This window comes from Seriola dumerili, unplaced genomic scaffold (assembly GCF_002260705.1).
Source record: "Seriola dumerili isolate Sdu_G_001 unplaced genomic scaffold, Sdu_1.0 BDQW01000756.1, whole genome shotgun sequence".
Classification (NCBI taxonomy): Eukaryota; Metazoa; Chordata; class Actinopteri; order Carangiformes; family Carangidae; genus Seriola; species Seriola dumerili.
The window spans coordinates 529,941-543,288 of record NW_019175011.1 but is presented as its reverse complement, the minus strand read 5'-3'; the positions used below and the strand labels follow the sequence as shown (position 1 = coordinate 543,288).

The window sequence follows — 13,348 nt, the reverse complement described above, 5'->3', positions numbered from 1 at the left end:
ATCGTGATCGGGGTCGTGTTTGTTTGCTGATTGATAGGAGATGAAATCTGACATGTCACTCCATGACTGAAGTCTGTGAGTTTTCTCCCCTGTAACGAAACACAGAGACGATTTGTTTCCACCACTGAACAAGAAATCACAATAAAGTCTTGTTTTGCTGTTGACGTTTTGGTGGGGAAGACTTCACTTCATCCAAAATAGCAACATGATCATTTAAGAAATACTCCACGAGAAGTAAGTACACTCACTTCTGCAGAACGGCCCTTTCACTTTGTTTTATATTCAGTAGTTTAGAATTTCTATTATTACTTATGTATCATAAGCCTCGTTTTAATGTTGTATCTGGTCCTGCTGAAGCTGATATCAACTACTTTATGTGCTGTTGTGTAGTTAATACATGAGATTGCATCATATTTTATAAGTTGATTATTTTTTATGACAAATCTGAATCTGTAAAGTAACTAGAAACTATCGCTGTCAAATATATGAAGTAGGAGAAAAAAATGAATGATTCTTTGCTGCGTGCAGTGAGGCAAGATGGATGAAGTGGCTTGAAAAAGTAGAATAAAATGGAAATAAAGTGTGTAGTTTTATGTAAGTGAGTAAATGTGTTTAGTTGCTTTCCATCACTGGATGCCGTCTCAAAGCTAATCAGATCTCACCATTTTAACCTCTATGTTTCAAGCAGGAGTAAGTAAAGATTAAATTATGTAACACGCTGGACTCAAAGGGGCTTTGGGCTAAATGTTGACATCAGCATATTTAACATGCAGTAGATGGAGAGTGAAGGGATCACTAAAGGTGTTCACTTCATCCTGAGGGGGAATATGGACGTCAATAGCGATCAGTCCGATCCTTGTTGAGATTTTGCACTCCGAATCAAAAATGTCCACCTCATGTTTGCTCGGTAGGATTCATCCTCTGTGGACGACGAATGTCTGTGACGAAATGTCAGGCCCGTATGTCCCGCAGTTGTTGAGATGTTTCAGTCTGGATCAGAGCGGTGGGTCAAACAACCAAGCAATGATAGAGCCATGACTGCTGGCATGACTAACAATCTGAATTTGTGAAGAAACAGCCTAAAAAAGTAAAATTATTAATACTGAAAGTGAAGTGAAGGTTTATAGGAGTTTTAAAAAAAAAACCCAAAAATCTGTACTTAAGTAGAGTGTTGGTGTGAATGTGCTTCAAACCTCCTCTAACCTTACAACTATCACCTCGCACTGTTTGAGTGTGTTAAAAGGCACAAGTATTTTCTTCTTGTTCCTGCTCTGAAAGGTAGCGCAGCAATCATAATCTCGCCAACGTGCACGAACACAAAGCTTCACAAACGAATTCACATTTCAGTTTGTCACTCTTCATTTCGCTGCAGACCAATCCCACACGCATCACGGCCTGGTGTGCTCAAACGGGCTGTTTTGACATCGTGGGGGGGGGGGGGGGGGGGGGGGGGGGGGGGGGGGGGTGAACAGTGAATGGCGGGTTTGGCTGGGGCGCGAGGTGAGGCGTGCCTGTGGGCTGACGTCAGTCCCCGGCATGTCGAGAGATGGCACGGTTGGATGATCCCTGCAGAAGGACATGCTTTGTTAAAGTTGGGACTAGGACGTGCCTCCACATGAGAGACGGCATGTGTTCTTTTTCCAACAGATGGCAGCGCTCCGGCGACTGGAGGGAGAAGACAGGAGACGGAGTGAAGGGAAAGGAGGGGGACAGCCTGTGGTTTTCCCCTCTTTCTCTTCTTCTCTTTATGACTTTTGCTTTTTATTTACCCCTTACCACTGCCTGGGGATCCAAACGTGGCAAACCTTGTTTTTATTTGTCTCAAGACGGTGGTTTGATACTGTATCTGCCAGCGCTTTAGAGCCATGCTGGCCCAGAGTTCCACTGTTGTTAAATGTGCAGCGATGAAAAAAAATCATCCCTCTGGTTCTCATTATAGCTCTACGGAATGGCTTCTTTAATTCCTTATGTTTTGGAAGGCTGTGACGTTTTTTTGGGGGGTTTTTTTTATTTATTTTTTTGATCTCACCGTGTTGAAATCAGCCCTGAGCTGGTTCCAGTTGGTGGTTTATAAAGCGCTCTGCTGGCGTGGCGCACTCACATGACAATAAAAGTGAAGTATTTACTTTTGTTTTTCCTAGAGATGTGTGGGCCAGGCCTCTCTCGCCATTGAATCATCTCATAAGACACGCTGCGCCTGCTGCACTCATTCCACATCAGCTATTTGTGACGGCAAATGTCAGAAAGAGAACATCTGTTTTTGGAGGGATAAACATCAGCCCAGCATCACGCACCGGTCATCTGCATCTACCACTTGTTGTCACATCATAGTTCGGGTCTGATTGTGATTATGAGAGGAAATTTAATTCAGAGGATCCCAAAGACAGCAGCCTGTGAATGACAGAGAAAATCTTTGAGCCAGTTAACAGTAATGGAGATTGTTCTCTTAACCACAGTGGTGGTGGAAGTGCTGAAGTGTGAGGAGCCAGCCCAGGATGTAACAAGACAAAAAACCAAGTAAACGGCTGGACCGCGTTGTATTTGCATTCTGCCGAGTGTCCGCTGGACTTTATCTGTTAGCTCCTCTCCTCCTCTCCGTGCTCATATACAGTACTTTAATCCAGCTGCATTCACAATAACACTGTTCTCCTTTACATGTTTTTCTGTTTCTGTCGTCAGACAATAGACCGGGTGTGGAATAGTGACTGAAATTAGGACTACATGTTAACCAGCAGTCGCTTCTAAGCAGCTGCTAAAATCCTGATTTTATAACGTTGTCCGACAAAATCGCCAAACACGTAAGTTAAAGACGAGGTCTGTGCTGTGATTTCGGCTATATTTACTGTAAAGTGATCGCTCAGAGAGAAAGAGAGACGCCCATTCGTGTCGGAGGCTGTGTGTTCAGCAGAGAGAGAGGGAGTGTCTGCAGAAGGACAGTCCGACCTTGTGCTCGTGGGGTAATACTGGAGACTGTCTTCTACGCAAACGTAGCTAATGTTTGTCCAACAGGTCGCTAGGTGCTAAAGGTGCAAAGCTGTCAGTGCTGCTTGTTTGAGTTTGAAAACATGACGATGTGCTGGCCAACCAATGGCATAACATGGTCACTCAGTCAGTCAGCGACATTCATGTTTGTAGGGATGGCCCTCCTGTCGCGGTCCAGGCAAAAATACTCCATTACAAGTACAAGTCCTGCCGTCACGTGTGATCAAGTGTGAGTGTAAAACACTTCGAAAAAGACATTTTAAAGTTTTTAGATGATGTTATGAGAAGTTGGTAATAAAATATAAAACATAAAACAATAGAATATAAAACATATTGTGATGAAAAAGTTGTAATGAGACAATAAAAATCTATTTATTTATTTGAGCATGCACATTCAGTCTTAACTTCAGGATCATATGTGTGACAAAATGATTTCACCTGAAGGTTCCCGCCACATCGCATCACTCTCCATCAGCAGGAGACACGGTCTGTTGTGGTCGTCATCAGCTGAGATGTGTTTCAAAGTTCCAGAAAAACACTGTAGGCTAAGTGGACCATGAAATTCCCCCAAAGGTGAGGGAGAACCTACGGTGGCCTTCAGGGACATAAAAAAAAAAAAGCAAAAGCCCCTCTCTAGAGCCGGTGTTTGGATTGTCCCTTCTGGGCTACTGTGGTAACATGGAACACGGTGGGCTGATTCAGAGCTAATGAAAACACAATGATTCTTAGTTTCAGGTGATTAAACACTGATGAAAACATAATTATGAATATTACATTCCACCTCTGCCAACAGATCCCCCTAAATCCTACACACTGGTCCTTTAAAGCAACACAAACTGGAGATTTTTGGGGATTTCCGTGCGATCAGATGAGTTTCAGCCCACATTACAAACTGCCAAAAATAATTTTTACTCCTGGCATTAATTTAAATCAAATCAACTTGCACGGTAAGCTCTGGGATTACAGTGAGGAATGTCTGCCTTGGCGGCCTCGGAGCTTCAGGTGCTAAATAGTCAAACACAACACTTACACAAATAAGATGTTGTGACACAGACGACACGGACTAAACACACACACACACACACACACACACACACACACACACACACACACACACACACACACACACACGCTGTGAAGGTGCACTTGGATGTAAACTGGAGGATTTTGGCTCAAGCGTCTGTCCCTGTTGCTGACTGCAGTTCAACATGTTGCCTTTGCTCTCCCTCCTACAGGTAACACATGTCAAAATGGCCTCATGCCTGCCCTGGTGCGTCCCACCCTGCCTGCTGCCGTCCAGACCTCACTGGGCATGAAGCAGTTTCTGCCATTTCCACTTGAAACGGCCTCGGCGGTCAGCCTCTTCCCAGGATTCAACACGGTCAGTGTCCTCCTTTCCCCTCCTGTGGCTCTCTGCTGCTGTTTCACCGTCACTAAGGTGTTTCAGGATGGAGATATGACAGATTTAATATCTCTGTATCTGACTTCTGTATTTGCACGTCTTTATTTAAAGCTGTTATCACTGCCTGAGAGCAACATTACGAAGACTTTAGCTTTGACTCAGCGAGGTCCGACCGTCCGCAACCTCATTTTCACCTCAAGTTCATGGCGGCTGTCTTTTCATAAAATGAAAATTACCCATGAAACATCTAATTACGACGATGCTTTTAAAGCTTTAAGGCAACACTGAAAATGAAAGGAATACATTTAATGGTGTTGACACTCTTCTAAAGAGGAGTAAATCTATCTGTGGAGGAAATGTATGTTTAGATATGCAAACGTTTATTCAGCTGCTACAAGATGGAAAATGTGGAAGTTGATCTCTGACAACTTTGGTGTATTTCATTTCTCTTTTTGTAATGCAAAAAGCATTGAAGGAAAAATGTTTGATCACTGTGACAGTCCATTCTAGTCTGCAGATAGTAAGTTGCATATTCAGCTTTGTCTTGGTGATTTCCTGGCTGCTCTGTCTTTAGGCTATGACAAAAACTCATAAACTGAAAGCAGGTTATTTGTCTTTGAAGAATTTGGCCGCTGAGTACAACTCATCTCCTTGTTATCATCCACATCTGTTTCTTTTTTTTTTATCTCAAACACAAACATAGTTTACCAAAGAACATGTTGGAAACCAGTGTCTAGCAGTTGTACACAATAGCGCTGTCTGAAACATGATAAAAAATTGATTTTAAGTTTAATTGATTGTCGAACATCCACATGTTTTTTTTTTTTTACACTATCAGCTACAAATTGTGCATCTGCATCAGGAGTTCTGAGAACAATGACAGATACGTTCATGCTTGACGGTGCGTCGTTGGCTGTTAGGAATATGTAGTGTGACTATGTGTCACCTCTTCGTGAGAGTGACTGTTGTGCATCATACGGAGGTTCAGCTGCAGAAATGTTGGAAAGCAGTGCAAATAATTTGGTAACACTTTCTTTTACAGATCTGTAATTTCTAAATACGTTGCTCAACATTTATATGAAATTTCACGGAGAGGAAACTGTGGAGAAGAGATGGAGTTCAGTGGTTGAATTTGTAATGAACTAACTCCGATTAAATGTTAGTGTAACCTGGAGAGTCGGTGCACAGCAGGTCAGCTGAACATGCATCCACATGAGAGCAGACAGCTCAACACACATTGGGTCTACAGTTTAAAAATGATTTACTTTGGATTAGAATTAGCTTTTCTTTCAACAATATTTCCTATTTGCTCTTTAATTTGGACGGAGTTACAGTCACTAACGTGCAGGAAACTTCCTTGATCATCCAGGGAATTACAGACCAGTGACGGAACATGTTACACGTGAAGTAAGCCTTCAGTCCGAGAATTTAACAAACCAAATGATTAATTAATGAATCGAAAATGTAACTGACACATTCATTGAAAACGTAAACAGCTGTAGTCTTAAATACAATTTGCTCCCACAGTAAGAGAAGCTTACGGAGACGTTTTTATGGTTATGTTCAGGCACTGACTTGAAACACGACACAACGTGTTCACGTTGTCAACAATTCACTGAAAACTTTCCCTGACTTAACCCTTCCCTAACCACACGTGGGTCTCCGGTGGCAGGTCCCGCGTCTCGTACGTTCAGCGGTAGACCCTGAACGCCTCCCTACGAGTTGACTGTGTTACAAAAATGCAGCACTGAAAAGAAAAACTGCTTGTGGAGATAGTCCAGGCTGCAATAATGGTTCCCATCACGGCGTAATTAAAAACACAAATCCCCTCCCAGTCTACGCTGTTACTGGCCTGGTGTGCTGTCTGCTGTATAAATAATTATATTTTAGGTTTACTATTTATTATATTTGTTATTTTTAGAAGGAAAATATTCCAACATGTTTTAAATTTTGAGCTAATTCCTTAAGAGCTCTTTTTTTTTTTTTTAATACCCTGGTGTCACATTTCAGAGACAAACCCTCTAAATGGCCATTCCTCCACTATTGATAACTGCTGGAAATTGCTTTCTGAAATGCAGCGATAGCATGTGGCTACACAGGCCTTATTGGATTTGCAACCAGTGAGGCGCTACCTTTTAAATGGAGCACTCACCCAATGTGCACTTACTGTACCAGGACTCGTGTGTGTACACTGGTATGGATCTATTGATTTTTCTCTTTTGAAAGCAGAGAGTAATTATGAGGAAATATGTTGCCTCGCGCATATCGAATCAGCGAGGTCATCAAGAAAAAAAAAAAAATACGATGACTCCTAGAAAAAAGGAAAAACACTTTTTTTTTCAGTGGCTTCTTTTGAATTACGGGGATAGCTCAATTTAAAATCTGTTAGAAAGAGAAGTTGAAATATGGAGCACAGCTGGATAAGAGTTAGAAAAAAAAAAAACAGGCACATGAAGAGAAAAACGTGGGGACATCAGAGGGAAAAGCCTCGATAACCCACGGGAAGACAGATTGTTTCTGCGAGGAGACGTTCATGAGAAAGTTCAGGAATACTGCGACCCTTTTCTCGCCCCGTCTAATCTGTATTTAACAGACTGCAGATAATAAGTAATACACTGGGAAGCCTCCAAATGGTGGAAAGCTGATATTAGATGAACACAGAGTAATCACATCGTGCTCTCTGTGTGTGTGTGTCGCGCACACACACACACACACACACCCGTGTCTGTTTCCCTTTTTGTCGCTTATTCCCTCAGAGCTCCTGATTTCCTAATCACCAGCAGAATGTGGTGCCGTTGTAATGACACCAGCAGAGTTCATACACAAGTTACTGTCTGTTGAGCTGCCTGGCCTGCGCAGCACAAGCCCCCTTTTTTCAACACCAGTGTAACTTTTGGCTTCGGGGGTGCAACAAAAGGAGCAGCTTGTAGGTCTGATCGGGTTTCTTTATGTGTCACACAGCGGGTGGCTCGCTGGGTGGGGAAAGATGTTTTACCAATCATATAAACACAGTCGGAATAACTGAAACTTTCACATGTGTGCCAAAGAGGAAAAGTCCTGGATTTAGTTTATTACTAAAAAATAAAGTGTAAGTGAGTGTTGGCAGTTGTACTTAATTGTCTGAACGGCCCCGTATTTTACACTTTTCCTGTGTTTTATTTGAAGTGTTGATCCATTAGAAGATATATTTGTAGTTTTAAGAACCAAAAACCATCTCAGTGTAGTTTTACATCTCCTTTCTCAGGCTTCTCTCTAACAACAGGTCAATCAACAGTCAGCCAATCAGAAGAGAGGAGGCTCTGACCCTCTCTCTGACTGCGTTGTTGTGACATCACAAAGTTACAGAAGTCCCGACGTCTCGTTTTCAGGCTCAGTTTCTCAATTCAGGCTGCGTGTGTTTCTCTGTGGACTGAACGCTTTGATACTTTCACAGTATTGATGTAAAACATAGACCTGATCTATAATCAGAAAAGACATGAAAGCCTTGTGCAGAACGTGAAAAGCTTGTATGTCTAGGTTTTGTCCTAGTTTCTCCCTGTCTAGCAGAAATAAGAGAAGAGGTCAATACGGATGCAAAGAAGGGCAGATTGGAGGAAGTAGGAAAGAGGGAAAGGGCAGAGGGATAAAACAACAATGAAGATAATAGTGATGTTTTTCAGTTTAATTAATGATAATGTGAAATGTGGAGTCAGAGTGCGATGTTTCAGTTTAAGTACTTTGTCTACAAGTCACTAAATGATCTGGATCCTGAATATATTTCTCAACATATGTTTGATAAGCCTGACAGGTCTCAGTTAGTGGTACCTAGCCACCTAGCCTCCACTTCTGGAACCAGCTCCCACTGGACATGAAAATCTGCCTGAACCGTAACTGGCTTTAAAAAGAAGCTAAAAACTGCTGTATTCTCCTCTGTCTTTATTTTATCCTTTAATCGTTGCACTTTAATTAGATATTGTCAGTTTTATAATCTATGTTTTTAATACTGTTTTCTTTTTTAATGCTTCTTTAATTTCTGTTAAGTGCTCCGATTTACCTCTGTCTGTGATAATGTGCTGTATAAATAAATTTACCTTTGCCGTTACAAAGCTGCACTGATGGAAATACTAAAATATGTTCTGAAGTGAAGTACGTGAAAACTTTCTCTAACTAAAAAAAAAAAGTACTTTCCACCTCTGCATATGAGCGACGCGGCTTCACTCGAGCAGTTTATTAGAAGCTGCAGATCTGATTATAATTGTGCACAGAAACCAAACAGCTGTTCAATTGAGTGCAGCAGACGTTGTGATTTACAGATCAAGCTGAAGCTAGTTTCCATCTGTACTCCCACTGAAAGAACACACTTCTATCTGCTCAGATGAGGTCAGGTTTGCTTACTTGACTCCGGGGCTCAATAAACGTTTATGCTCTCTTATTAAATAAAAAAAAAAAATAAAGAAAATACCAAATGATTCTATAGATGATGATGACAGATCTTCCATTATCGCACTGCAGCAGTAAGAGCTCTCTTCATCCTAGAAACGCTCAATTTTTTGTGCGCAGTACAAAAGGAAATAGAGAATAGTGAAAGCGCACATGTATGTGTGTGTGTGTGTGTGTGCGTGTGTGTGTGTGTGTGTGAACACCTGCATGAAATGGCACTAATACTGAAGTCTCATGTTGAGTCTTTGCGCAATGGTGTTCTGGGCCGAGCGACTGACATAACCAGGAAGTTCTTAGCTGGAGGGAAAGAAAAAACAAGATTTCTTTCTTTCTTTCTTTCTTTCCTTTTTCCCCAAGTGGGGCAAAAGTAATACATGAAAACATAACAGAAAAATGTGACTTCAAGTCATAAAAAAAGACTTAATACATGTAAGTACATGTGCTCAGAGACTGGGGGGAGAAAGGTCTTTCAGGAGGCTCCAGTTCAAAAGGAGCTTTCAGACGAGATGTTGTCGTAGCTTCCCAGCTAGCTAGCTATCTATGTAGCTGTTGTATTGCACATGAATAAACAGGAATAGTTTCTGGTATTATTATTTCATTTAATAATTTAATAATTTTTTCATCCTTGTGTAAAAGTATCTTTATTTTGGGTTTTCTCTGTATTTAATTAAATAATTTAGCCAAAAACTGTCAGAGTCCAGCTGGTGTGATGGAGAAAAGAAACACAAGCTAATTAAAATAATAAATTATACACACAAATGAATGATCGTATCTTTGGATTACTTATTTGTGTGCTCTCGTATGACTTAATTTTTCTGTTTCTTCAATAAATAATTCATGCACAGAAATGAACAAAACATGATGATTAAATGATAATAACATTTTGACATGTTTAAGGATGTTTAATGCCCATGACAACAAAGATAATACAATGTTGTTTAATGAGCAAAAAGTATATCCACTTACATATCTCCATCCAGAATCAGAACTGGATTACACTGAATCCAATTACATTTCCCACAACCTGTTTATTTCACATCGTATTAATTAATTCATGAGCACAAATGAGTTTTTTTTCTCTGTGACACATGCTTGGCTTTGTAATTGACATTCCAGACGTCATATGCACATAATTGAAGACCCCCTTTTTTTTTGTATATATGTATTTATCAAAGTCTGGTCCAGTTGTCCTGTTGATGAATATATCAGTGACATCATCTAGATGTAGTTAATCAAAACATATCTGGTGCAATCAGAACTTCTGGCTTTGTCCAATGTAACATTCCCCATCTGTTTTCATATAATCAAGGAAGAGATTCAGCGTTTGATTTGTGACACTCCAGGGTCAGAAGTTGGATTTCAAGCAGCTTAAACGAAGGCGATAACAGCAGAGAACGAGATGTCACGTTTCATTGCATCCTCTAATGGCTGTTGGGTGAATTGAGAATTCAGGGATTTTCAAATTTGATCCTGGAACCAAACGTGAAATTATACGTTTTTTTTTTTTTGTTGTTGTTTTTTTTTTAAGACAACAACTTTGATTTGCTGCCACTAACACCTAGACACATGGATGTGTTGAGGATGGCACTTAGTCACTTTGCAGCTGGGAGGCCAGTTCTCTGTAAAAGAAACAGAAAGTGAGTTTTGGAAGAACTTTTGGGATTGCTCTGCAACTTTCAATTGATTCAATCGCAGAGGAGTTATTGAAATTGCCACCTTGAAAGAAATGGAGCAAACCAGAGAAGAAAAGGGGGGAAAAGGAGGGAGAGCTCAACAGGAATGGAGTGTAATGAAAGAGAAAAGTGAAAGGGGGGAGAAGCAGTTTTCAGTTTAACAGAGTGTGAGGCTCCAAGTGTGTGTGTGTGTGTGTGTGTGTGTGTGTGTGTGTGTGTGTGTGTTTGTGTCGTCTTTCTTTGGCCCTGAAAATAAGATCTATCTTGCCCGGAGCCTACATCTGTCTTGGAGAAACAATACAAACTCCATTTCCCCCTGCAGAGTAATCAGGAATGTGATTTATTGATCCTGTGTGCAGATCTGCACGCTGGGAAATTACTTTGTAGTCCTGCAGCAGCAGTGACACACAGGCCTCAGTCTGCACTCACGACGGCATCACAGTCCATTTCGATGTGTACCCACCCTCGCTAAGTCAATGTTAGCATCAATGGCTGTAATGGAAATGTGCTCTTTGACAAAGCACATAACAGTGAGTCAGAAGAGTTCTTCTGAGCTTTCAGGGCTCTGAGAGTAAAAGTGCAGTTAATTTCCTGCATCGGCATCGTTAGGTGACTGGTAGTTGGAACGCTACCAAGCTAGCCTGACCTCTGAATCACTGTATCACATTTCAGATTTGTTCAGATATTCAGCTGAGGCCTGGTGTGCTCATTCACTGCTATTTCCTCCAGCTACAGAAACAGTCTTTGGAGCTTTGTAGGCGGCGTTCAGAATGCGGGACAGCATCTTCCAGCATAAGAAGCTAGCTACAAAGCGATATCCACGAAAGATAGCAGAAGAGAAATGGCCTCGGTAAAAGCGACGGATGAGACTGATGCAGCTGTACAGTCAGCTTACAGAAATAACAACAATTACACAGATGTTCCCACCACGCTTTACTCTGTATTTTTTTCTGAGGTTTTCATAATAAAAGTCGTGAAATAATTGCCTGAAAATAAGTAAACTTAATTGCTGCAAAGATATTGTGCAAAGCCAAGATCACTGACTTTCTAATTCTCATCACCCGCGTCACTGCTTGTGTGTGTGGTGGTGGGTGGAAGTGAATGATCTTGTTACTACAAAATCTTTACGCCACACGGTGGTTCTTTGATTGTGTCAACAAACCAGACGTATGCAGCTGACTGACTAGAGGATTTTACAAGCAGACTGCCAGTGGCTCAGTTCCTTTCCTCCCCAGACATCATGTGACCAGTAGCTCCGGTGCGGTCGTGCTACGTTACACAGTGGTCGGCCATCATGATGTCGGCTAGTGGGTTCCACATGAGTGAATCCACTAGCTAGCTAACATTCATTTCATCCATCCACCGTCACACTGATAAACTCTCAGCGAAAGTTAAAATACTCTTCTGTAGATTCACTTTGAGTAAAGTGTTGAAATGCATTTTAAAATCAGGTACCTCTGCATATTTTTGTTTTCATTTACAAGGCTATCCGAGCAGAGGCCGGTAACATTTGCATATAAATATCAATTGACCCTGTGTTTACTTTCCTCACTGACACATGAAAATGAATGAAGAGACTGCATAAATCAGAGCTCGGCTTTGGGAAGGGAAGAGAATGAGGAAAAGATGAGAAGAGTGAGAGAGAGAGAAAGAAAGAAAGAAAGAAAGAAAGAGAGCAGGTGATGAGAGAGGAAGAGCGGGTCCTGCTCACTAGTGGCCATGTCCCTGTGCTGTTCAACACTGACCTGATCACATTCAAACAATGCAGGCCTAATTACCACTGAGATGTATGTTCTCTGGTGATTACAGTGGAAGCTATAGGCTCAATTTAACAAACCTAGCATAATTATAGTGTCATAACAGAGTATAAAACACATTTTGCTTATGTTAATCGTTTGTCTGAGACACAGTTCTGTAATTCAGATCCAAAATTTCCAGATTGTAGTGTGTGGATCATTCATCGCAACATTTAAACCTGATTCTCACGCATTACTGCTCAACAGATCATTTAGGCTACTACCCACTTTTTAATCCGAATTTTGCCTCCAAACATCGTAAAATGCACATATGTAGATCAAGGAAACCAACATTTTTTCCGGCAGCGTGCCTCCAATCCTGCATAGCAAGCTCCCTGCGTCTGGTCATGGGTATATAAAGTAATTGGTAATATAGTACTGAGACTCCTGGGTTTCATTTAGGGGTTTCATTAAAAGAAATTCTTCAGAACAGAAATTTACAATGTTAGTTGTGGAACCAGAACTTATTCTCCCACTCTATAGCTTTACCCTTTCCCTTTTTTGTTGACTTTGAAATGACAAATGAATACTCGGAGCATGTGCTGTATGATGATAAAATGAAAAGAACAAAGGGTGAGCCATGGCTGTTTTGCAGACTCTCATTTGATTTACACATGTCCCATAAACATCTAATGGACTCTATAAACTGTACTCCTGGGGGAAGCATGCGAGCCCACAAAACGACGGGGAATGATCAAAGCTCGAGAGCGAGCGCGGGACCACCGCCATGCCAGCCACCTTCCTTCCAGCGAGTCACACCTGCTGCAGTGGAGAGTGCGTATCTGTCTAATGTGCAGCACAGCGGCCCTTATCATTTAGCTCGTGCTCTGGGGCTTTTTAACCCCCTGAACTGAGTTGAAGCTTTATGTTGGCGGGGCTCGGCTTGATATGTTCTCCCACGATAATATTTCACTCTCTGGATAGCTGCCAGCTCACCGCTCTCTCTCTCTCTCTCTGGTGGAATGCAGAGATAATAGTGGGGAGCTCAAGATGATTTTTTATGGAGGTGCTTAGTGCCAGCTTTTCAGGCGTAGCCAGCTGATGCCGTAGTCCACTGTCCCCCCCCCCCCCCCCCC

At 41.6% G+C, this 13,348-nt stretch overlaps 1 protein-coding gene across 2 annotated transcripts in view; it reads left to right on the top strand.

Moving 5' to 3' along the window:
- The window catches only part of znf385d (zinc finger protein 385D), an 89,368-nt gene that overhangs the window by 17,375 nt on the left and 58,645 nt on the right, over positions 1-13,348 (top strand). The window contains exon 2 of one of the 2 annotated variants that reach the window (XM_022765802.1): positions 4,218-4,363. The exons of the other annotated variant lie outside the window; for it this stretch is intronic. Coding sequence (XP_022621523.1) covers positions 4,218-4,363 — 146 coding nt within the window. The remainder of the gene's footprint in view (positions 1-4,217; positions 4,364-13,348) is intronic. 2 annotated transcript variants of the gene reach the window in all.